This window comes from Danio aesculapii, chromosome 11 (assembly GCF_903798145.1).
Source record: "Danio aesculapii chromosome 11, fDanAes4.1, whole genome shotgun sequence".
Lineage (NCBI taxonomy): Eukaryota > Metazoa > Chordata > Actinopteri > Cypriniformes > Danionidae > Danio > Danio aesculapii.
The window spans coordinates 23,488,136-23,515,793 of record NC_079445.1 but is presented as its reverse complement, the minus strand read 5'-3'; the positions used below and the strand labels follow the sequence as shown (position 1 = coordinate 23,515,793).

The 27,658-nt window shown below is 35.0% G+C and overlaps 1 protein-coding gene across 1 annotated transcript; it reads right to left on the bottom strand.

The window, feature by feature from the left end:
- Positions 1-1,982: 1,982 nt before the first annotated feature.
- Positions 1,983-26,433, bottom strand: csf1a (colony stimulating factor 1a (macrophage)). Its single transcript, XM_056468045.1, has 7 exons — positions 26,155-26,433; positions 22,467-22,580; positions 22,032-22,094; positions 10,545-10,715; positions 8,835-9,024; positions 6,344-7,123; positions 1,983-2,882 (listed from the first exon to the last, which is right to left on the bottom strand). Exons 1-7 carry the CDS (start codon positions 26,185-26,187, stop codon positions 2,653-2,655), a joined length of 1,581 nt encoding a protein of 526 aa, XP_056324020.1. The 5' UTR covers positions 26,188-26,433; the 3' UTR covers positions 1,983-2,652.
- Positions 26,434-27,658: the final 1,225 nt, after the last annotated feature.

Sequence of the window (27,658 nt, the reverse complement as noted above, 5' to 3'; positions counted from 1 at the left end):
TTATAGTATAACGATGGTTTGTTCTGTAGACTATCGAGGAAAAAAAATGCTTAAAGGGGCTAATAATTTTGACCTCAAAATTGTTTTTAAAAAAATTAAAAACTGCTTTTACTCTAGCCGAAATAAAACAAATAATACTTTCTCCAGAAGAAAAAATATTATCAGACATACTGTGAAAATTTCCTTGTTCTGTTAAACATAGTTTGGGAAATATTTTAAAAAAGAAAAATCAATTCAAAGGGGGGCTAATAATTCTGACTTCAACTGTATTTGAGTTTTTTCTTCTCTTTCAAAGAATTGACTTCCATAGCAATTTTTTTTTCAAGTCAATGGGTGCCAGTAACCGGCATTCCTCAAAATATTTTGTGTTCAACCGAAGAAAGAAACTCAAAGTTTAAAACCACATGAGAGAGAAAAAATGATAAGGTAATTTTCATTTTTGGGTGAACTATGGTGTCCCATTTATCATTTCAGCTTTCAGAAAGGTGGTCGATTGACCCTCGGTTAACACTACTGCAAGCTCCAAGCGAGTTTTTAAAAGTCAAAGTGACATTATTTCAAGAAAAACTGCAGACTCACAGCAAGACCGCAAGGGTTTAGCATATTTCAACCTCAAAAGTTTGCCTGGTATTCACATATTTTGGACTGTCACTGTGACATTGTGTATTTAGGGTGCATTTATCCCATGCATTATTACCATAATTAAAAGAGTCCAACTTGTAAAAAGTGTTCACATCCACACAGATATCATGCAAAAACTTTTCTGAGCACTACTACTTGTACCATTTCTATGACAGATTTGTTCAAGTGATAAGTTTAAGCATTGATAATGTCTTCAGAGTCAGAGAATGTGAACAGCTTCCTGTAACACATGCTGTACTATTAATGTCATACTGTAGAAGAGGGTCAAAATATACTGTTGTTGGCAATTCTAATAATTAATTAATTTAATAATAATATAAAAAAATGAAACACACACATACAATACACATAATAGAGAGCTAAATATTCATACGCAGTTTAGGCTTCATTCACATTCGATGTCAGAGGATGGTGTTACACAAAAAGCCCACAAATGAGACTCAAAATAGCTATAAAACTCTTCAGGAAATCATAGATATCAACAAAACCTTCTAACCATGTAGATTAAATGCGATATGATGAACTGAGAACATTTATCTGTTCTTTTAGTCAGCTCGTGCAACTTCATACAGATAATGGCTTAGCAATTTTTACTTTATATTATCACATATTCGTGATAACTGTGCACATCAATTTATAAAAGGAAGTATGCACTATACAGTGGTCCCTCACTATAACACGGTTCACGTTTTGTGGCCTCGCAGTTTCGACGATTTTTTTCATGAACAGTAATTTGACATGCTTTTTTTTCTACAGTGCAATGTGTTCTGCATCCTAATCAGCGCATTGTGTTCTGCGCCCAACTGACCCCTCGGCTGGGTCAGTTGGCATTCCTGTGGGGAGTTTGCATGTTGTCCCCGTGTTTGCATTGGTTTCCTGAAGGTGCTCTGGTTTCCCCCACAAGTCCAAAGACATATAGGTGAATTAGGTAAGCTAAACTGTCTGTAGTGTATGTGTTTATGTCCTGGTCCTCCAGGTTGTGGGTTGAGCATTGGGCTAACGACCCACCTTGAAAAAATTTGATGTTATGAAACCCCAACATGGTGCGGCTAAATATCAACTTCGATATAAACGGCCCAGGGAGTGAGTAATAATAATAATAATAAAAAAGATGAGGATTGTATGCATAATTATTTCTATGGGCATTGCAGCGACAATTTGATATGGTGACAGCAATAGTTCTGTATGAGTCTGTAAATAATGATAGTTTTCATTTTTGTTAGATTATTAGAGTCTCATGTTCATTATTAGAGTCATATGTTACAATGAGCAGCATGTGACTCAAAAACAATACAGTAAAGCACGTCTGAGACAAGTACAAGATAAAAAAACGAATCAACTAACACTTTAGTGCTTTATTGTAATTGGGTATATTTCATGACAAAGACACTGTTAATGTTGCCTGTTCAATAAAACACCAGCATTCTTTATTCATTTTTTTCCTTAGGTAGTGCACAAAATATTGCTGTTAGATTCCGTTTATCAGAATGAGCCAAGCAAATCATTCGATTAAATATTTGCTTCTGACATAAAGACGACACTTAGGATATGGCTTCATTCCACTTGTCCTGTATATTCAGTATATATAAGCATATATTTAATTATATACACTCCACATATTTTGGTATGTTTGAATAACAAGCCAAGAACAATGAATGGCTGAATTACCATGGATCTGTCAAGTTTTGTTTGTGCAAGAATGCTTAAAATACTTTCAGATTTCTATCAATGGAGCACCTTCATTGTAGTTGGCACAATAAAAGATGCCCTTAAACACATATAGTTCCTAAACAGAATGAAATACAGCCTCCTACTGATATTGTGTCTCTGAATTTATGATTTGCTTTAAATAAATAAGGAACTTCATCACCTGGGTTTCTTTTCTTCTTGATGTGTCTTTCTTTCATGTTGGAATGTTGGTTTTTCTGTTTCACTTGGAACTCCCTGCTGAAAAGACCACCGGCACTAATAACCAGCACATGTTTTTGGCTACTGGTCCCAGCAGGCTTCTTAGGCCAGACCAGTGGGTCTTTTCAACAGGCCAAAAATGCATTGTGGGTCACTTACTTTTTGCTGTCTGTAAAATAGGACAGTTATGAGCAGAAGTCCACTGCATACTAGTGCAATTATGAACACGATGCCGAAAGAGGTGATTGTGCTGCCGGGTTGTTCTGTGGCAGAGCTTGTGTGTGCATTTCCGTCTGGGTCAGTCTGGTCCTTCATCTCCTGAGATCTGTGGTCTGTGAAAATCAATAGCATCTTTAATCACTCATCAAAATTGGTAACACATGACTCAAATGAAATCGCATTCTTGGGCTTGAGAACACGTTTGATGTCTAACACACTCAAAAAAAAAAAAAAAAAAAAAAAAAGGTCACAATTCATTGTTGGATCACATATGGACAAACCTAACCTTGGGATTAATTTTTCTTTTATTTAATTGAATTCATATTTTGAATTGAATTCACATTTTAGTTTGTCCATATATGACCACTTGTTGGTTTACAACTATGCAGCATTTTTGGAGTGTATTTTGGTTCATTCTCATTAATTACGATTTCAGTCATTAATCCCTTTTTTTCAAAAGGTGAAATATAAGTATTAAGCTGCGGTCAGACTTGACTTTTCTTCCCATAGACTTCCATTCATACGCACGCGAATGCGTCAGACCAGAAACGCAAGGTCATGCGTAAAGTTTCGCATGTCTCTGCAGTGCAAAGTTCAAGCTTGGTGAACTCTGACCTGCGAAATCGCATCACTTGACTGTGTGAGACCAATCGAGGATCAAAACATGACCTCTCTGGACAGAAATTTAAAGCATGGAGCGATCGCTCACTTTTTTTAATGTCTAATCATCTTGTTTAATCCCGCCCCTTTTCGTAGCGCCGCACGACAGAATTTTGCACACACAAAGCCCGGTGTGACCGTAGCTTCAGAGAAATCCTTTAACTTATTTCTGCTAGTTAGCAAGGCTACTTAATGACTAGCTGAAAACAATTAAGCCCTACATTCTGTTACACCCCATTCACACAGGGCATCACCGTCAGCGCTTCCCATTCACTTCAAATGGGTGCCGAAGCATTGCCGAACTGAATTGTGGATACATCTGCGTCGATTCAGGGGTGTTGCTCGCTGAAGAAGTTGGGAATTTCTCAACTTTTCCACAGCCAATGGAAGCATATGGAGTCAATACAAGGCCTTATTTACTTGCAGCATAAAACATTTTGTGTAAACCAGAAGTTATTGAGCAAAGAAATGTACAAATAAAGCAAATCTCAAAAGGTATGGACAAACATATCCTTTTTTCAAACGACATTTGATTCATATTTATTTTAACCCAAATGCTTTGGTTTGTTCATATTGTTGGTTTACAACAATCCAGCATTTTTGGAGTTGGGGGCTGAAATCGTAGTTAATATAGCTACATTTTGTTTCATTATAGGCAGGTCCAGGCATGTCGTACAGGTCCCAGTTCCCTTGACTCTGCCCCCTTGTGAAATCAGGGCCAGAAAGTGAAACATGCAAAAATGTGAAGTGCAAAGAGAAAACAGCCTCGCAAACTCACAGTTGACTGAAAAGCAAATCAAAATGAGCAATTAAATTGACTTGAGGGCTTTTGTAGAGGAAATGATGGAAAAATCTTTTGCAACTCATTCATTCATTTCCTTTTCGGCTTAGTCTCTTTATTAACCTGGGGACTCCACAGTGGAATGATCTGCCATTTTTTCCAGAATATATTTTTATGCAGCAGATGCCCCTCCAGCTGCAACCCATCACTGGGAAACATCCATACACACTCATTCACTACGGACAATTTAGCCTATCCAATTCACCTATACCACTTGTCCGGAGGAAACCCATGCCAACACAGGGAGAACATGCAAACTTCACACAGAAATGGCAACTGACCCAGCCAGGGCTTGTTTTTTTTTTTTTTTTGAACTGGCGTTCTTGCTCCTGCAGTTCTGTATTTTTGTTTGAAAAACTATTTTTTATATCTTAAAACTTTGTTCTCCTTTTGTGATTTTTTTGAGATTTGCATTATTTTTGCATTTCTTTGCTCAATACTTTAGTTTTTGTTAGCAAATCATTATTTAATGCTGCAAATATATAAGCCCCTGTATAGACTCCATAGGAGTTCACTCTTCGCTGATGCTGAAGCCCTATGTGAATCGGGCATTACACTTTATTTTAAGGTGTCTGGTACAGTGTAACTATTAATTTAACTACTGGGTAATATTAATATATGATTAGAGTTCGAATTTGGATTAGGTTACAGGTTAGATGAGCATAGTTGTGCATAATTCATTTTAGTAAGTACATCAAATCTGTAACAAAGACACCTTAAAATAAAGTGTTACCTTATGTTGGAATGTGTAACTATTAAAGGGAACCTATAATAAAAATCATCTTTTGTAAGCTGTTTAAACAGAACTGTGTGTAGGTATAGTGTGTCCACAGTCATATTAGAGTGATATAAACTCAATAAGTCTCTCTTTTTAAAATTTCCTGACGTTAAAATAGGCTATATATCCCTCCCGTTTTTTAGGCCTCAACGTGACGTAGGAGTGCTGCTTCCCTGCCCAATGAATTGATGGACAGCCACGTATTAACATGTTTACGCAGTAACGCATATAATCATATCAACAGGACAGGACGTGCGCAAAGCAACTGGGATTAAAAGATCTGTTCAGCTCTCTGTGATCATCAATCATCATCAAATGTGATCAAGAATGAGTTTTACAAGTTTAAAACTATTTTTAAAACAGTGCATGTTTGTAATCAATTACACCGATTTTACCGTCTTTATCATCACAGCCGCATGTTAGTAAATTATAAAAAGATGCCTTAATCCCAGTTAGAGGACATTAAATCAGGTTTATTTGTGCATTAACATATCGGATGTCCATACAGCAATGTTAAAGTTAAATGTAGGCGCTGCGTGTGTGTGTCTGCTGTGTGTGTGCATCAGATCAGCTTTCTTCGTGTCTGTCATTGTGCTGTTTATCTGACGCAGCCAAGGCACAGATTGAGGCACACTCTGACAGGCACGTGGGAACGGTAGATAGGGAGAATCAGCATTAAAGACACAGGCAACAAAAATATCTACAATTCTGTCCAACATTCTGAAAGCTATAATAAATAATCTGATGGATGTTTTGAGCTGAAAGTTTAAAGGCATATTCTGGAGACACAAAAGACTTGTCTTAAATCTTGAAAAAGGGGTAAAATAGGTGCCCTTTAAACAAAAATGGGAAATGCTGTCTTGGCAATTAAAGAAAATAACCTGACGTACTAAAACTTCAAAACTGAATACTGATGTAAAATATAATAAATGAAGGTTCAAAGAAAAAAGGTTTAAAAAAAGCCACAATTGATTAAATTATGTTGAAAGAAACTTAGTTAGACATCCTAAATTTTTTTGATGTAACCAGTCACCAGTCAATGAAAGGGAGGCTCTCAGGAATGTGTGTAAACATCAGATCCTTTTCATTTTTGCAGGCAAAAACATCCTGAATACTTTAGATAAAAATCAGTTGACTGGCTTTAATAGACAACCTAGGAAATCAGGGAAGCTTTTGTTTGATACATTTCTGAACATTTCTTCAAAAACTGCAATAAAAAGTTATTAATATATCCTCATTTTTATATGCAACCAGTTTAATAGTAAAATAACATGGCAGACATCTGATTTCCTCACCTTTGCTGATCTCCAGTTCATGGATGGTGCTAATGAAATTCCTTGGCACCCTCATCGGACTTTGGGTGTATGCTTGGAAAGTTTCAGGAGGGGTGTTTAGATGACCTGGCTGTTCTTCAGGAGAGATCAGACTGTCTGATGAATGTGCGGCTTCTTTCAATGAAGACACAGTTGTGGTTCCGACTGGTACAACCTGTTTACTCATTTGAAGTGTTTGGAAAGATTTTCCTTGTATCTCTGTGTTCTTTATATATTTATGTGTTGGCTCAGTTGTTGCAGTAAGCCAGCTGTAGGATAATCCCACACTGGAGCTGGACGATCCTTCTTGGTTTTTAGAATCTAAAGACCTCTTGGCAAGTAAAAGGGGAGTGCTCCTCTCAACACCGAGCTGCATATTATCTCTTGTGTTTTTCTGATATGGGCCAGATGCAATAGACTGAACAGATGAGTCAATTGTTTTTGGAAATACATCCTTAATATTTGTCAAGGATGGGAAAACATCTGATGATGGCATTAGGTCCAACTCTGCGTTTTCTTCTGGTAAGTTTGGAGTACTTCCAAAGCGGAAGCTGGATGAATCTCCTTGGGTTGTTACTGAAACAAAAGACTGTAATTGTGTAGTTCTCTCATTACCAGCTGGTAAAGTTGTCAAAGGTGAAGAGAAAGATCTCTGTGAGGATGCTGTAGATTTCAGGTAACTATTCCAATGGCTTGAGGACGAAGATGTTTTAGATGATCCAGTGCTCACTGTTGGACAAATGCAGGAGCACTCTGAGGTACCTTGAAGAAACATCAAATGTAAATGACAGAAAATTAATTTGGACAGCAAGTTAAATTCCAGTTTATCCCTACTTTTTATTTAAAAGCACTTGTCGTCATGAGCAAGAAATTTTTATTGAAAAAATTAAACAAGTAGCAACAAGCGCCAAGTTGATAAATCCAAATGATTGTATAACCAGTAGCAGTGTTAATCTCATAAATGACAATGACTTGACACAAACCAAAAATTCCCAGGTCTGCTGTACCAACATGACTGAATGCGCACACTCCAATCCATTTACTAAAGAGTGAACAGCACAATGCTGTAGATTATATAAACAATTAATGCTGGTTAGTTTTTATCTTTTGACTACATTGTAGTCTCATCCTTTTTTATGACGTTCAATCATTATATAAGTGTATCACATACGTAAGTTTGGGTCAGAAATTTATTCAAATTCTCAGAGGGTTTGTAAAGTTTGTGTCAAGCTATAGACAAAAACAACCCAGGCTCATTTCGATTACATACCCCTATAAACATTTCCAGAGAGAGTAAAATACTGTACGTCCCTGGAGCTATTTTTTGCAGTTTTTGTTGTCACGAATCCACTGTGTGCGCTTTTTTAGATCTCAAATTTCTCTCACGAGTGCCAGTTGTGCCTGCTGTTCTCACGTAAATCCACCAGAGGCTGCTGTCAACTAACTTAATGACTGACTGACCAATCGACCGATAATAATTCCCGATCTGCAGAAACGTATTTAGGGCTATGTTTTCAGAATGAGCCTGTGTTGGACAAAACAACTTTTTTCCTTTATTTGCATAAAACCCCACCCTGAAGGGTAATTAAGGTGACACAAGAAATGTCCAGTTTTAGAAGGAGATCCACCAGAAGTATGTTTGAGAACCACTGCTCTAGATCAGGAGTGTACAGTCCTACTCTTAAGTCATTCTTACACAGCCAATTTAAGTTGGCACTAAAGCAGGTTTTCACACTTTTTTTTTTAAATGGATGCTACTCAAGGTTTGGCTTCTTTGTCACCTACTGTATAAAAATGCTTCTAGAAAGCCAACGTCCTGTAGATTTAAACTCCAACCAGCTCCAATACACTCACAGTAGTACTGGCTTTAAAGAAAATTGGGCAGAGCTGGAGCTCCAGTTCCCCCTTGCTACACTTCCTCTGCTCAGTTTTTAGGGTTGTGGAAGTTGTAGACGTTAATAAAACACAAAAGGTTACTGTAAAGGGTAGGTTTAGGGTTGTGATAAGTGTTGAGGTTAAAAAAAGAACAACAAATTATTGTAAGTGGTAGGATAAGGGTTATGGTAGGTTTTAGCATCTTGTTAGGGCTAGTAAGATATAAACATTTCACTGGCTATATTCTTCAAGATTTCTGAGAGATGGTCCACTTGGAAACAAAGCTGTTGTTACGTCAACCCCCCTAAATAAACAAATTATTGAATTATAGTTAAATAAATTATGACTGCTTTACATGGCAGTCAAATGACCTCTGGGTGGTCCTTGACTAATAAAAGTGCAGACCAGTGCTCAAAGAACATCAGTATTGTTTAACGAAGGTAGAAATAACCACTGATCATTCACCTAACTTACAACTCCTGCCGGTACAGGGAATCAAACCCACAACCTTCAGGTTGTAAGCCATTAAGCCAAAACTCACAAACTTTCATGTATGACTAAACTGAATGTTAGATGATGTTACTTGATATACAGCTACCTGCTGTTTGGATGAGGGGTTCAGTAGTGGATTCCGGGTAATCCTCTGTGTACTCCTCCTCACAGTTCCAGTCCACAGATGTGTCACTCTGAGTCATCAGACTCATATACATGCGAATCACTTCCTCAGCTTTCTCCAAAGCTGCTCTGGGCACAGTCATGTGGATTTTTACAAACTTCGTTGGACTGTCCTGTTGAATGAAGTATATATTTGTCTGTTGTTTCCACCAGAAGTTAGGCATTATTCTCAGTAGTGGATCGAAACCCAATGGCTGGTAAATCAAGTGGTAGGCACTGTTATTTGGTAGGCACTGTGATTTGCTCAGTTATAAAAATTTAAATGCAAAGCTGACATTGTTTGAGATGTCTTTGTTATGACAACTTGACATTACCAAAACAGCATAAATAGTCATAAAACATCACATACATGTCATATACATGATTGTCATGAGGCTATTCTAATTATATCATGGATGATATAACAGAATCATTAATATTTTTAAGACATTAAGACTTGATACTTTAGGGACTTGAAATACAGTGTTATAAATAGAATTTGTTGTGAAATTCTCATTAAATATTAATGACGGTTAAAATTTATTTGACAGATTCGTAATAAGGAATTTTAATCACAAATTCATTTTGTTCTATTAAAAAAAAGTCCACTAAACAATTATAATGGCCTCATGACAATCATGTTTATGACATATGACAAAATGTTTTCTTGGTAATGTCAAGCTGTCATGACAAGGACAAGTTGTGATGGGTTTTTTTTTTTCTCAAGTTGTCTCAAACATCTCAAACAATGTCATCTTTACATTTAAAATGGCATAACTGTCATTTTATAACAGTTGTCATAGGTATTGATATAATCTTCTTCATATTCATGACAAGAGTCATGTCACGATAATAAAGGTCTTATAAACACCCCCTTCAGTTAAAGTGTTACCATTGATTTATTGCAAAGGTTTTAGTTTAAGTAAACCATTTCAAAATATATCTAGTTCCTTTTGAGGTCAAATCAAATGTATTTTTTGTAAATGTTCCAGGATGTATAAAAGGTGCTCTATTAGACACACCACTTTCCCCAATGCATATCCTGCCAAAGACAACAAACAGTCTGATTGTTTTTAACCCCGTGTGATAAAGATATACAATGCACTATGGCATTCATCTCTGATCTAATTAGGACTGCAACCGGAAAAGTTTCTTCTTGGCTTTTTAAAGATATACTGCAGAATACTTATGGGCTGATACAATCACATAATAGTCATGTGGTCCAATTGCCTCCATGTTGGCAGAGATTATCTTAAATATATGGGCATGATTCCAGTATTGCAAACAAGCAAAGTCCAGCTCTCAACATTTCAGTAAAACAACACAACCGAGTCCAACCTTACTGCAAGAAAACTATTTTAATAAATACCATTGTATTACCACAAGTAGCTACAGTCCAAGACTCTTGACGTTTCCCACCTAAAACATTACTTGAAATTATTAGGAATAATTCAAATGTTTAATTTCTTTCTAAAATATTTCTAAGCACCTCAACAAGATAAAAACTCTTCCTGTTTGTCTGTTTACTTGTGTTGTATTTGTAGACATTATGTTAAACAAATTAAAACGATTACTAGTGTAAAACAAGTAAGACACAATTAACTCGATTTTAAGTACCACAGCTCTTCTAGAGAATAAAGATGGACTTCGTTACCTCAATCTCCTCATTGATTGAAGGGATGCATCTCTGTGAGTAAATGTTGTAGATCAAGATCTTCAGAGAATTAGAATAACGATAATTGTCGGAATCCTTTGCATATCTGAAATGTGTGTTGAGTAGCTCCAGTATGTGAGGGAATGCTGCTTTAACATAACACACAACACTCTGAAACACACAAAGAAAAATGTATATTATCATACATGTTGATGTTATTCAATACAACACACCATTGTTTTCATGGAATTGCATTTTTGGAATTTTTATTCCTGTTGTAATACAGTACTCAAGCTTTCCAAATGATGACAATGCATGCAAAGCGTATTAGGAGCAGTCCCAACACTCCTGCCAGTTTAAACAAAGAGGAAGCCCTGGAACGCAGTCAACAAGAGCCCACAGCGGCAATTGGGGCTGCTTTGGCCGTACAAGTAAATGTCATGATTCATATCAAATGCACACGTTTGTCAAACTTGAATGCTCCATTTGAATGCTGATGGGACATTCAAAACTGCTGAATGGTAAACAAGACCATGAGGAATTTCTCTTTTTTACACTACACAAGTTCATTGGAAATGGATGCTTTAGCCTACATTTTGGCGAAATATATGTTGAGCTGCAATTTCTGAGTAAAACTGATGCTACGGGCAGTATGACACCAAAATATTTGTTTCTTTTCGCACTAAAGATTTTTACAGAGACAAATGATAGACGACAAAATTGTTTTTGTGCATTTTTTTTAACAACACCAGAATTTGTAATTAAATGTATTTGCCTTGCATATGTATCTTCATATTGACTGTAGGACTTTCCAGTGTGTGTCACTATTGTTGCATATTCAATTCAATTCACCTTTATTTGTATAGCGCTTTTACAATGTAGATTGTGTCAAAGCATCTTCACATATAAGATCATTATAAATTGAAACAGTGACAGTCCAGTTTTCAGAGTTTAAGTTCAGTTCAGCTCAGTTCAGTGTGGTTTAATAATCACTACTGAGAGTCCAAACACTGAAGAGCAAATCCATCGATGCACAACTCTACAGATCCCGAACCATGCAAGCCAGTGGCAACAGCGGTGAGGAAAAAAATCACCATTTGGCGAAAGTGAAAAATTAAAAAACCTCAAGAGAAACCAGGCTTAGTTGGGCACGACCATTTCTCCTAAGGCCAAATGTTTTGTGCAGAGCTGCAGTCTAGGCGCCGGAGGCTGGAGAATGCTGGACCTCAGCGAAGACTTGTCTGTCCCTGGAGCATCACAGAAATCAGTCTCATGGTCTCCACTCCTCCCTGACCACCTCAGCAGCTGCTCATGACACGGCCTGGTCCAGGATTATGGAAACCTTGGTATCATCTCGTCGCTGGTCTTGGATTGAATCAGTGGCGCTGCATAGTCTGAGGGCCTCGGGCATATGTATATTATGAGGGATAGATGTTATTATGTTCTGGGGTATTTGAAAAAACATATATGTGTGTATATTTACCATGGTATTATAAATGCAGGCACATTTATGTTGTATTTTATAAATACAGTACATCATAATTCTAATAGATAATGGATATGTGTATTACAGTTCCTAGGCAAGAGATTGTGTCCTTGTATTCATTTTTTTTCCTTTTCTTTCAGTGTGTTATTGTTCAGGGCTGGTATGCTTGCCAGTTTATAACCTAGCAACTGTTTAATTAAATGAGGCAGAACATCAAGTATTGATAGACTAGTGTAGCGTCAGTACTCAGGCTGCCTAGTTTGTGGATAAACATTGTGTGTGTGTACGCAATAAAAGTTCAAAAGAGGCTCGAGTTGTATCCATAGTGCTTGCCCTGAAACCCTTCCAGTGGGGAGTTTATTGAGGTACAGTAGGTAACTTAATAAAAACTGGACATTGACCATTACTTTTTTAGCATGGTCGGTTTGCTCAGTAGCTCACATTATTGTTTTTGTTGTACTTGTGGTGCAGAGCACTTGGGTTTGAGTTTGATGAAGCATGGTTTCATAAAAGAGATAAAATCAAGGTAAAACTACTGTACATAAATTGATTTGACTCTTCTGTTTGCTTTTAAAAATACTATTGGTTGATTGTTATAGGGGGCGGCACGGTGACACAGCTAGGCCAGTTGGCGTCTCTGTGTGGAGTTTGCAACTTCTTCTCCCCATGTTCGTGTGGATTTCCTCCGCAGAAATTCCTCCGAATTTTACACTTTGCTAAAATGTAGCCTGAGGAATGTATTTCCAATGAACCTCTGTTATTTTTACAGCTTGAGAGAGAAAATGCATTCACTAAAATAAAAACCAAGTCTCAGATCAGAATTCAAGGCTTATATATAGTCACATATAGTTACATATAGTTACATTTGAGTAGAGTTATCTTGTCATTGTAATTTTCAGAATTTAAAACATTTCTCATAGTGTAAAAACAGCTTATACTGAACCCAATATCCCTTCTACAGTATTCCTCAGAGAAGAAGATCACCTCTAAAGGCCTTGGTAAACTTTAAACAAAACTGAACAACAAAACTGAAATGATGAAAAAAAAAAAAAAAAAAAATTGTACAGAGCTTGTACAGAGCTAGCATCTTTTATTTGCCCTCAAATGTAGAACAAAAAAGAACCTTATTTGAAATATACCAGAGCCTTTAATAACTGCCTGTTTAACACCTGCCCATTGATTCATGTATGCAGTAGGTAAACAATGAAAGAAGCAAAAAAGCAGGTCTAACCATAAAACCAAACAACAAAGATGACTTCGAATACAACACATCCTGTGGTTTGCCACTGCCAAGCTCTTGAAAAGTCTTTGTATTGTCTTCTTTCTTTTTAGAAAAGAGATTACATTTTTGATTGAATGATTCCATGAATATCTCATTAACTGTGTATTGCTGTACATACAAAAAAACTTCACAATCATGATATAGGTGGCGAGGAGACACGGCGAAGGAGTCATTTAACTGTGTATGGATTATTAAGGGGCCATGACAGGTCACCTGGTGCCAGATTCACCCGCTTCGAATGTTATCACTCGATTGAATAGGCATTAGGGTTAGTGGTTATCAGCTGATAGAGCCAATAGAGGCCTTCTGCACCTACTAGTAGGCTGTTATCATCCATCAACAAGTTTAATCAGCTATACTAATAGAGAAGACTCCAGATCCAGGTCTATTTTTACATTACTGTGATGATTGGGTTTAGGGTTGGGGTAGGGGTAGACGTTAATACAATACAATTAATGTAAAATTGAATAAATAATATAAACAATTCTCGCTAACTTCCGACCACAGCCATATATGATCTAAAGCTGATTAACCATATAGATGGATGATAACAGCCTTCTGAGCCTACCAGTAGGTGCACAAGCCCCCTACTGGCCTATATCTATCAGATGATAACCACTGATAACGCACAATCAATAGAGTGATAACATTCGAAACGGCTGCCAGATTAACTCCAATAACTCGCAGATGTGTGAAAGTGTTCTATAATTTTGATCAGTGTTGTTTTTCAAATATCTTATTTAAGTTTTTATACTGAGCATCAAAACATATGCTGCCTAACTCAAGATATATACTTTTAAAACCGTTCTGATGCTTCTGTTAGAATTACTTCAAAGAGGTCTAATCAGTGACCTCAAAATTAAGAAAATTGTTGGTTGTTCTTTAATTTTGATCTTCACTAAATACTGAGCATATAGATATCTAACCTAAATTACAGCATGTCCATCTTTGAAGGATATTTGTTGTCAAACATATATACCAATGCTTATATCTGAAGGCACACAACTGTCTTTTTGGACTTGAGACATCATCTTATCTAGGCATTTACTTTTCAGTCTACCTATCTGCCATGCCTCTTCAAACAGTGTTTGAAGGAAAGTTCAAAGCAATATTGAAAATTCTATTACATTGAATTAATGATTTTCTTTTTTTATATATATATAAAAATTATGACTACAATAAATGTGAAGCTCAGAGAATAGAATGATAAGAGAACAGAGAACAGAATGAACATTTTTGCAATAATGCCACACAAACAGCAAAGAAGTCCCCTAAGAGCAGAGGAAAGAGTGACTTGGTCAAGCATAAAACTACAGCTAAATTATCGCTGGGATTTGAAATCTTTGAATTGCCGTTCCAATTTTATAACCACTTCCAAAATCATTCAAGATGGAGCATTCAGAATAACGGACATCTGGCCATTTATGAACAAGCCCTGCTAAATTCCAAAACTGAATTCCAAAGTGCAGGAAAAGGATCTAGCAGCAAGCTTTTAACACTCTGCATGATTGAAGGCCTTTTAAATTTTTGAAAGCATATTTGAATTTAGTTCTGCCATGGTTTCCTTAGTAAACAGTTTCTCTATAAACTTCACATGGTCCATGCTGACATTTTAAAGTCTCTTTGAGCTCACTAATCAGTAAAATGGCTTAATTTGATTACATTTAACGCCTGGTGTTGAATGAGATTAACGTCAAACTTCATCATGTGAAAATACTGCCAGTGCACTGAAACCATGAGAAACCTTTACTATTATGTCATCATTTAATATGTTGAAGATAAAAGTAGACATTTTGAAGAGTGTTGAAAACCAGTAGCCATTTACATCAATTGTACTGTTTAGAACCATCCCTTTATGAGGTGATGCATTTGCTCATTTATTTATTTATTTTTTGTGCTGCCCGAAAGATAAAACCTCAAAAAGTTGCTAACAAAAAGGAAGCTTTAGCTGACACCTTTAACTGGTGGCATTAGCCAGCTAAAAAGTATTTGCTTTAAAAAATGAGTTGACCCAAAAATAAAAATTCTGTTATACTCAATCTCTTGTCATTTCTGTCCTCTGAGACCTTCTTTGGAACACAAATTAAGACATTATAGAGATTTCTCGTCCTTCGTAAACAGCAACTGACCCAAGATGTTCAAAATCCAGAAAAGGAACCAACATTATTGTCAAAACATTCCATATGACTTCAATGGTTCAACTGCAATGAAAAAAAGCTTTAAAAAATGTGTTTGCAGGCCCCCACAATAGATTTGTATGCAAACCATCCGCATTAGATTAGGGCTTGCATTTACTATGGGCAATGCGAAGCTTGTGTGTTGCATTTATGACTCTAACGACAATACATGTCTTGCTCATATAAACCGCACCATGAACTGTCACAGATGAGAATACAAAGAGTAAATAAAAAAGATTTTTAGAGTCACATGAAAGTTTTGACAATGTTTTTTTTATTTAGAGACTTTGAATGTCCCGGAACAGTTGCTTGCTATAGAGGATGAAGGAGCTCGGATTTCAACTGAAACATTGTAATGTTCCAAAGATCTCAGGAGATTAGAATTATATGGGGTGAGTAATTCTTTTTCTTTTTGAGGAAACTAATCCTAATAACCCTGAAATACTTTGTTCAATGCTCACACACACTGTAAGTAACGATGCCAAAGAAGCTAAATAATGGACTGACAAAAAAGCTGAAAATTATCATCCTCATTTAATAATAATAATAATAATAATAATAATAATAATAATAATAATAATAATAATAATAAATATATGATAGAACAATGTATGAACAGTGTGCAGTGTACTTAACAGTATACTTTAAAACTTTTTTTTGTTTTTTATTTACACAATACAATAATTACCATGGTCAACTTAACTATACCACATGGTGAAACTAACTGTGGGCTTCATATATATTTGTCTTATCAAAACTTTTAAAAAAAATGTATAAAAATCTTTTCAGGACTTCCACAAGAATCACATTGGACATTTCTTCAAACTTCTGACCATAAAGACTGAATGCTGTCTTTGAAGGTGAACAACTGGCTAAAATGCGAAAGGTTCCAGATTGTTTAGGTCAGAAAACTGAGAACTGTTGTCAAGGAATGTTAGGATCAGGCAGTCTGACTATAAAAAAAAGCCCACCATAGTACAACATTTACTCACACTGCTATTCTTCCTTTTGAAATTTGATCCCACATCACAAGAAACATGATTGGGTTCCCACAGTAGAGTGACAGAATTCCCTTGGTTGAAAGCACACCTCCATATGAATGAATGAATTATTTACAAAAAAATACATTTGCCAAACCTTTACATTTTTAGGCTGATTAATCAAGTAGTGAGTAAAGATTAAAGCACAAACACAAAATAAAAACATCATTATTGTAGTTATAAAATTTGGAATTATTTAACAACTAGGAAAAAAAAAATATATATATATATTTTTAGTAAACTCAATTTTTTAAAATATATTGTTTATAACAGTTTGCTTTTTGCAGTTGTTATTACTAACTATGCTACTTTTTCTTGCTAAAATGAAAGTGTTGCCAGAAAGCAGTGTTGCCAGATTGGGCAATTTTGAATTTGATTGTGTGGGTAAAAAATTGGCGGGTTAACAAAATTTGGGTGGTTTTGAAACGTACATTTTTATATGCAACTTATTCAACAAAACATAACTGTGTGCTCCTACTCTATTCATTAGTAGTGACCAGTGCATAGCACAAACCACGTGAGCCCAGCCGCAAGAGGAGGTGAAGGAAAGTTGTATTAAAATCTGACTACCCAAACAAATCTGACTCCCATTCATCTATCTATCTATCTATCTATCTATCTATCTATCTATCTATCTATCTATCTATCTATCTATCTATCTATCTATCTATCTATCTATCTATCTATCTATCTATCTATCTATCTATCTATCTATCTATCTATCTATCTATCTATCTGTCTATCTGTCTGTCTGTCTGTCTGTCTGTCTGTATCTTGTGTGTGTATGAAATACAGTAAAAGCAGCATAATTAGATGATATTCCGTTAAGAAATTGCGCATGACTCAGTTTTGATATTGAGTTCATGTAAATACTTAACCAGATAGCGTTTCTACACTTAAGACTGCAGTTGATGACAGGAAAGATGAACTCGCACTCTCTGAGAAATGAGTAGAGTTTATTTGCTGGCTCACTACTATATGGCTTTCTTTTCTTTTCCTTTTCTAACATTTAAGTTGTCTTAAGCAATTTTTTTTCTTCAATAAACATGTCCTGCTGTTTTGTGTTTAAGCAGTCCTATGCTGCATGTATTTATTAACAGAATAAAACGCATAGAAAAAAAAATCTCTGTTGAGTACTACGTAACTAACAATGCTCGACCATTAACATCAATGCACTACTCATTTGCTCTTAGAGACTCATCATGTGGAGATTCACTTCACTGAGGCTTCAATTTTCAACCATGTCAATTGAATGCTTTACATTTCTATGTGTTATGTGAAGATGAAGTAGGTTTAAAGAAGATGAAGTTTACAATGAATAACTTTTGCTGCGGTTATATGTGGCATTTTTATTACTATACAGACTTTTGAAACGAGGGTGTCTATGCACTTTTTCACCCTGTTAGGGTTATCTGGAGCATTCTGTATTCTTCACGTTCAGCACATATGACCAATACATAGATGTTTGTTTAATTTATATTTATAAAGATCTGCTCTCTGTCCTGTATTAATGTCTTGTGATGGTGGAGGGGGCTTTTTTGGTTCAGTTTGAATATTGTTACACCCTGAATAAGAACCCATGATCAGTATTAATTAAGGTAACTCAATAATACAACAAGGCAGGGCATGGCAAAACAAAGAACAGATGATTCCATCTGTATAATTTAACTTCTTGTTTTTGTCATCATCGTGCATCTAAAAACATTGAGTAGCAGAGAGTGCAGAAAGTGTTTATGGTGGACAAGAGTACAAGCTGGCATTCAAATCTTCCTCCATTTTGTTAGCATTATCCATCTTCCAACAATCAAACTGGACCCCAAAGGATGACATATTCACAAACCATTTAAATCAGCTGTATTCCTTCTAGTAACAACCAAATATGAGTGCTATTTATACCAAACAATGGGAAACACATGACATGGACTGACCAATGACAATTAGACACATGATTAAGAACAAACAATGAGAAACAAGACACACAATACTTGAACAAAAGGCCACAAGCCACTTAAAGGAAGACAAGACACCCTAAACACAGACATTACAATAGTATATGTAGCATTTTGTGTACAGATTTCAGTGATATTTGACAGCAAATTTTATAAATCTCAAAACATTTCATTCCATAAATCCAGTCATCACAGATTGGAACCGTCTCACATTGCCCAAAATCCAACTGATGATTGTATTGTTCACACCCGCTTCTAATGTTATCACTCGATTAAATGGGTGTTATCAGTGGTTATCAGCTGATAGATATGGGCCAGTAGGGGCCTTCTGTGCCTACTGGTAGGCTCAGAAGGCTGTTATTACCAATCCACATGGCTAATCAGCTATACTAATAGATCCAGATCCAGATCTGTTTTACATTACTGTGACGGTTGGGTTTAGGGTTGGGGTAGGGGTAGGGGTAGACATTAATAAAATACAATTAATGGAAAATTAAAAACACAATATTAATAATTCTTGTTAACTTCTGGCCACTTCTGACCATGTGGATGGATGATAACAGCCTTCTGAGCCTAACCATATCTATAAGCTGAAATCACTGATAACACCCATTCAATCAAGTGATAACATTCGAATTATGTGAATGTATAGCAGAGCACTGTTTAATATCAAGAGTGTGAATATTGAAGCACACCATAAGAATGTTTTTTTTTTGTTTCATACAATTTCTCCTTACTGTAAAACATAAAAAACATATATGCATCTAGGGGCCAATGCAATGGTTTCAAAACTATTTTGTAGACCTGAACCAGATGAGCAGGAGGACTGGTTTGAGACCACAGAGACCCTGTCTGATTTACCCAGATCTAATTGACTTCCAGTGTTCAAGAAGCTAAATAAAAGTGCTTTTATCCAGAACACGCCAACTGAATAATAGAACAACAAATACACAGACACAGCAGTATATCAACACAACAAGCATGCTATGGATCCGCATATGTGAAATCCATCAGTTCAAACTGAATGAGTACAAGTAATAAAAATCAAACGTCCAAACAAGCGGTATATGTTGAAACAATGAAACAAACCATAACGACCCACAGGACCCACAACAGAGCGAAAACAAACGTCTGGACCTCAAGAACAAACACTCAACGGTCACAGCTGCCACACTCCAAGACAAACCCCAGCAAACACCATAAAACAACCAAAAATAATACATTAGCTTACTACTGTTCAAACATTTTTGCAGTGGAACACAGCTGCAAAGTCATGGCATAATCAAATTTCTCAAAACTGACAGTGGCAATACACTCACATTATGAAAACATAGGCTTTAGCTAGAAGCCGTTTTAGGAAAAGTTAGTGATCTCCAAGGACAGACAACATGTGATCCATGAGTTCTGACTCTCTTTTAAACAGGCTCTAAAATACCATTTATTTATTTCTCTCTGGAGGATATTTTAGCAATCTCAATTCCCCACACTATAGTTGAGCTGCTGAGACACACAAACATGTTATAGTGACCCTCGAAATATTTTTCCTGAATATGCATCAGTTTTTGCCTGAACAAACTGACCGTAATAAACAATTTACAAGTATACAATTATAATAGATTATATATAAACTGGTTTGCAATAAAGCTGAAATATATTGTTTTTATAGATCAAGCCAACAACCAAAAAAATTATATATATATATATATATATATATATATATATATATATATATATATATATATATATATATATATATATATATATATATATATATATTATTCAAGCCCCTCTGAAATGATGAGTCTCACACAAATGCTTTTTGCAGTACACACATGGACATATTAGCGTTTACTGACACCATCTCGTGTGAGAAGTGTGAACTAAGGTTGTCTTGGGTGATAATTTGGTTTAGTCGATTGGCTATGGTGTATGTTTTTGGACGGTGTGAGGTACCCGGGGAACCCGGGGGAAACCCACGCAAACAAGGGGAGAACATGGAAACTCCGCACAGAAACGCCAACTGGCCCGATAGGAGGTTGGACCAGCGGTGTTCTTGCTGTGAGGCAACAGTGCTAGCCACTGGGCCACCGTGTCGCCCTATCGGAAAAAAGGGTGGGAAGTAGGGCTGGAAGGGGGGGAAACTTCAAGACGAAGATAACTGGAGTAAAAAACTCTGGGTATTTATAATGCTTCCGTAATCATCTAATAGGGCAGATTACGGAGCTAATGTGGTGCCAGCCAGTTGATTACAAGCACGTGATCCTCTCGAAATTAGTTTATAAATAAACCACACTTAAAACGGTGAATTACTGGATATTACTTTTGGTTGTTTAATATTTTCATTGTTAAACTTTTTAAAATGAAATTTTTTGTCATTTCAGTCTTACTTAATGCAATCTCACAGTGGCTAATTTGTATGAATGCGTACGATCTAATTCATACAATTTAGAATGATTTGCTCATCACCCAGTAACGGTTGGGTTTAGGGGTGTGGTTGGGTGCCCTGCCTCCTTTTTAAAATTGTACATATTTGTATGACTGAACTTGTGCGAATTTGCCGCTAAACTGACTAACCAGTTGAACCATAAACTTCGCCTGCTTTAATTTGATTTCATTCAATCATTTTTCAGTATGTGAGCACAAAAAAAACATTGGTTGGTCCCAGCCTGCTTAAGAACAAACTCTGGAGTGGTTCACTTGTGGTAAGAAAGCAATCTGACTCAATGGGCCAATAAACCATACTTTATCACTCTTTATAACGAAGTATTACACATGCTAAATAAAAATAGCAGTGATTATTTTTCTAAAGCCTTCAGATGAATTGTGGGTAAACCTAGAGAAAAGATGATGTGAAAAAGCATATTTCAGAACAACTGATCAAAATACATAACTCTAACTCTTAGATTTTTGCTCATAATGATAAAATACAATAACTTCAGTGACAAAGCCCCAATTTATAGGTGAAATCCAGGAGTATAAAAAATTTTTTGAACAATGAGATGAGTTTATCTAAATGTGGCTTTTTTTTTTAGAATTTATAAATATTTCCTTGTGAAAGTGACCAAACCCAGATGAAATTCTAACGTAAAACTTTTAATCCACGATCGCAGAACAAAGCAAATGTGTGAAATCTGCAGGTGTGAAAACTTTTAAACCTTTTTGTTTTCCTAAGAACAAAGTGCTGTGTAATGAAGTGCAGCAGAGTTGTGCATTTTAAATATTGGCTAGGACAATTTGGTCATTTCTAAATACTGGAGAGGACTAGACCCCCTCAGTTTCTATAGTGGTCATGGCCCTGGTTAATCCACCTAAATCAGTGAACTGTGGTTTGCACCACATGGGTTTGCAGCCTCTGTGGCGTAAAGCATGGTCTTCCGGGACATCTGTTTCAAATCAATGTGTGATTTTTGTGGCATAGTAGGAAGATCTATTACACCAGAATGTCAACGATCATATCAAGCTCTTTCATACACTTCTAAACTGCTAAAATACTCATAGGAACGCTGGATAATCCATATCTGCCATTATTTAAGAGAAGTGAAAATGTGCTTACCAGATTCTGACGCTCTGTGAATGTGTAGGTTATTGAACAACCATTTTGCAGCTGGTTTTTAATCTGCAAGGGAAAGCATTGAAGGCGAAAACAAACAAGTTGACATATGTTAAGCACATATTCACATAAAATACATTTTAATAGGGCCAGGCAGTTTTATGCACTAATTGTTTTCAATTAAGCGGCCACTTAGTGCAGTTGTATTTAATTAAGATCGAATGCCAAAATTCTTTTATATTTAGCATTAAGTTTCACTAGCACTCAAACAACCCAAATTAAGTTATGTATGAGTAACCATTACATACAACTGTGGTTTGCTGTGGGATTTTATAACAAATTATCTTAAAATAATAATAATAATAATAATAATAATAATAAGTACATTTTGGTTAGGCTGCTGAGTGATTTACTGCCAGTAAATGTATCTCATCTTACCAGACGTCTTAAATTGAGTAGATGGTCCTGGGTGACAGAGTGCTTACATGGACCTGGCACACCAGCATAGACCAGATGAAAGCACAGGACAAGGATGAAGCACTGATGCCTTACCTGCAATCACAAAAATTTTATTGTTTTACTGGATATTAATATGTGTGGCTTTTATTTACAGACGCTCAACCACATGCTAAGACATTTACCTATGCCAATAATATTTTTTATTCTTAGTATTTTTTTTTAAAAAGATGTTAGGATGTTAAGTGGTGTTTTATAATCAAGCAGTCACTACTTTATTTCAAGTAGAATAATCTGTTCTATGATTCACATCCAATCATGCATAGAAAAATAGCATTACAGATCAACCTCAAGCCACACTTTATACATTCAACAAACATGCATAGTCTGGAAGCTTAAAAAGTGTCCAAGAAGATTCAATATCATTACACAAAATGATAGAGAGACTGTTTAGATGGCATACTACTGATTAGAAGTTGAAGGATGACTACTGTATGATGACTGAAATCACCAAACAGGCATAAAAAAATAACTGAATGCACTACAGAATATTACGTTTTCAAACACATGCACAAATTAAATTTTTTGGGGGGCAAACACTTTTTCACACAGGCCTATTTGGATTTTTTTTCCCTTAATATTAAAAACCTTGATATCAAAACTGCATGATGTGTTTACTTGTGTTTTCTGACTAATATAAATATAAATAAAGACACTACATAATCAATAAATGACTTCCAGTGCATCTGATTATAAGAACTGAATAAAGGCATATTGTACATGACACTGCATCTGATTATAATAATGTTTCTTGAGTAAATGCTTATAGTACATGACACGTTCTTACTATCTCAATAAGAAAACATAGCACAAACATCTTGCTCTCATTTTTTTCCTATCATATACTGTACATGAAACCTCAAATACATCCAAAGCTAAATATGTTTACAACATCCTCAAATTCCCCTGCAGCAACCAAGACTCTATAGAAGCTGATGGAGAAGAAATATAACCTCAGTTACTCCCCAGTCCTTAATTCACTCCAACCTGGGTTTAACCCTAAAAAGCGTCTGTTTACAATTCACATCCATAACATGTATAATCATCCAAATGAAGCCCACATGCAACATAAAAGAACTTAATCACTTAATGCAATTAATATAGCAAAAAAGCGAAGATAAATGCATTACAACAGCAGATTTCACAAACACACTGAAGCTTTAAAAGCTGTGCAAGGCTGAGTGTTTATGATTTTGGCTGAATGATCAGAAAAGCAGTAAAGCAAGGAATAGTGAATGCCTAAATCTTTGCTCATCATCTCCACAGGAGAGCTAAATGGACGTAAAACTTGTGTGTGGCAGATGGGATGGTTTTGGCTACTTTGGATGATAAAAGCCAGAGAGCATGTTAACAATATCTTGAAAACAAGCTTACAAGCCTCGTCAGAGACTGAAAGAGACAAGAAACATTTATGGGAACAAACTGCATACTGTTCGTCTCTAACGAGTAAATTCAATTATAAAGATAAAGGGTGGTGAGCTCATTTACTTTACAAAAGTATTAAAATGGCTTATGCCAACAAAATAAAAATAAATAATAATAATAATCAAGGATTAGATTAATAAATAAAGAGTTATAAATATGAAATGAATACTGTATCTTTCTTGTGGTGGAAATTTTGAGAAATGTACTAATAAGTATATCATTAATGTGTTAGAAATGAATACATATACTAATCGTTTATGTTAATATATATTGAATGAATGAATTAATGAATAAATATTGGTGTTTTAATGAATAAATTAATGAATATGGGTGTTTCACAGGGTCTAATTGGGTCTAATTCACAGGGTCTAACAAATAAATACATAAATAATCATTTAAAATACAAGCGCATAAAGTGTGTGTTGAAAATAAATACATTTACTAAAGTATTACATAAATAGAGCTTTCATTTTATTAATTTTCATTTCATAAAAAAATATTTAATGGTGTTAAAAATACAGAGCAAAAAATCTGCATTAACAATAAATAGTTATACTAATTATTTAATTAATTAATTTATTGGGGTCTTGAGAATCACAATTAATAAATGTACTAACAAAAATAAACCATATATGCATCAAAGGCCTGAATTAAATATAAAATATATTTTTCGGTGTGTTGAAAGTTAATTAACACACATATAGTATGCATTAAATTAATTAACTAATTATCATTTATAGTTAATTAAGTAAATTATTACTAATATACTAAATTATCACTAATATACTAAATATCAAGCATAGACAATAAAAAAAATCTGCATTGTAAGTTTATAATACATTTCCTAATTTTAATCACGGTGTTGAAATTGAATAATATATTATTCAAGGTAAAATATTGTTTCCAGATTCACAATTATTGTATTAATAAATAAGCAATTATAAATATATACAGTTGAATTTTATTTTCTTTTTGAAATATTTCCCAAATGATGTTTAACAGAGCAAGGAAATTTTCACAGTATGTCTGATAATATTTTTTCTTCTAAAGAAAGTATTTTTTGTTTCATTTCGGCAATTTAAAATTTAAAAAAAAAAAACATTTTAAGGTCAAAATTATTAGCCGCCTTAAGCTATATTTTTTGGATTGTCTACAGAACAAACTATTGTTATACATTAACTTGCCAAATTACCCTAACCTGCCTAGGTAACCTAATTAACCTAGTTAAGCCTTTAAATGTCACTTTAAGCTGTATAGAAGTGTCTTGAAAAAATATCTAGTCAAATATTATTTACTGTCATCAAAGCAAATAAATCAGTTATTAGAAATGAGTTATTAAAACTATTATGTTTAGAAATGGGTTGAACAAATCTTCTCTCCATTAAACAGAAATTGGGGGAAAAAATAAACAGAGGGGCTAATAATTGAGGGGGCTAATAATTCTGACTTCAACTATATATATACATATAAAATAGTGCAGGGAGTTGAAATAAATATAGTAATAAATTAATTATTTTGTGCTGAAAATGTATAATACATAATTTAAAACAATAAATTTAAAATTCACAAATACAATATTACATTTATTACCCACAGTCTTGAAAATTCAAAATAAATAATCACCCACCTCGATATATAAATTAATTAACCTCTTGAAACCACTTGTTTACTAAATACAAAACCAAAACCCAAAAAAATTGAATGGGCCAAGCAACTTAATCACCCGCACAGCCAAGTGAGCTGGCAGAGATTTTATTTTTTATTTACATTTTTTTAACTTTCTTGGCTAAAAGAACCGTCAACTTAAGAAATGAAATTTCACAGACTACTGACTCACAGACTTTGCTTTTTTTGTTCTCCCCCTCCTACTTTCTGCTTTCTCTCTAACTTACGGCTTTTGCCCCCTGTTGTTTAATGGTTTGGCATTTTTACATTGCAATATCTGGAAAGCCATCAAGAAATAAAGTCAAGTCAAGAAACAAACATCTATGGGGAAAGCTTCAGTGGAAAAACTATTAAATAAATAAATACATTATAAAGAAAGCATAATAAAACAAATCACCACAAAGATTGTGTCTGGAATTAATACACACCTTTCCCATTAATCAAGCACTGGCTTACACAAAATCGATTCAGTTATCAAACGACAAATGAACGTTGACTGAGCAGCAAACGTTAGACATACCTTGGCTTTGTGGGCTGTTATGTGTGTGTTCATCTGGCTGACCTGAACAAATAGAAAGCAATAAAGTCCACATGTAGATTCATTGGATTAGTTTTGTTGTCTTGCGTTTGATCCTAATGAAGTCAGTATCCGTCCTCTGTGGGCTTCAAGCGTCCAGATACTGATGCAAAGGGATCTGCATGTGAAAGTTTAGACGTGCCACCTTCAGAGGGTGAATATTTCTGTCTGGGGTCGATGGAGAACCAATAAAGTGAGCCGCGGTTAAAGACCTCCTCCTTTCTCTCACTTTCCCTTCACTCATTCCAGCTTCCTGACATTTTATTGATGAGAGAACTTTGTGCTCCCTTTAGACAGAGTTAAGACCTACATGTGTTTTGATCTCCCAAAAAGCTACAGCTGAGGATGTGGTAACACTTTATTTCAATGAGTGTGTTTGTTAACTCTCATTAGACAATTAGTGGATTTCTGACATTTTATTGATGAAGGAAGTTTCAGCTAGACTGATTTATGACATCCGTGTGTTTTGACCTCCTGAAAGCAACATTTTTGACCCTGGAACACAAAACCAGTTTTAATAAATAAGCTTTCCATACAATATTTGGCTTGAATATTTGATCAGAAGGTTTTTAAAAATACAAAAATACTGAGAAAATCACTTTAAAGTTATGGTTACTAATCAAAAAAAGAGTTTTAAGGTAGGAAAGTTACAACATTGCTTCAAGGAACACAATCTTTACACAATATTTTAATGATTTTTTGGCATAAAATATTAAAAAAATAGTCACAAGTTATACATTTAAAAGAGAATATGCCTATTTAAATAGAATATGTCCCAAACCACAGTAGAGATCACTTAAATGCTTTTAATGGTATGTGATTTGGGTTGACAGTACATATCAGCTAGCTTAATAGTAAATAAAGAATAAGGAATTTATTAATGAAGGATGTTTTAGCTGCCTTTGGACTCAAAATGTATTTAAATGATGTGTTTACTCTTTATTTTAATGGTACTCTTTGTTCCCTGCTGGAAAAAAAACTGCAGAAACCCTCAAGTTGTTAATGATTCTAATGGTTATATAAAATTTTATTGGTCATGTGGATCTTATTAATGTTGTGTTAATACCTGTGGGTATTATTTTTTCTATTTAACTTCTGCTGGTCGCATGATAAAACCAATGAATCCTATAATTGAATGTGCATGAGCATGTCAATAGCTGCTTTTAATGGCTAAAATTGTATGGTTTGAAATGTTTTAATGCCATTGGTACTAAAACCAGTCTTATTTTGATGAGCGGGGCTGACTGTGAGTAACTACATGTGAACTATTGATATAGCAACAGTAGATTCCTGACATTCAATTAATGAAGGGTGTTTTATTTCACTGTGGTCTGATTTATAAACCTATGCTTGTGTTTGACCTTTTAAAAGTTATGTGGTTACACTTTATTTTGGTGGTTCTTTTTGTTGATTGTATGCCAATTAACTTTCATAAGAGTATTTGTAT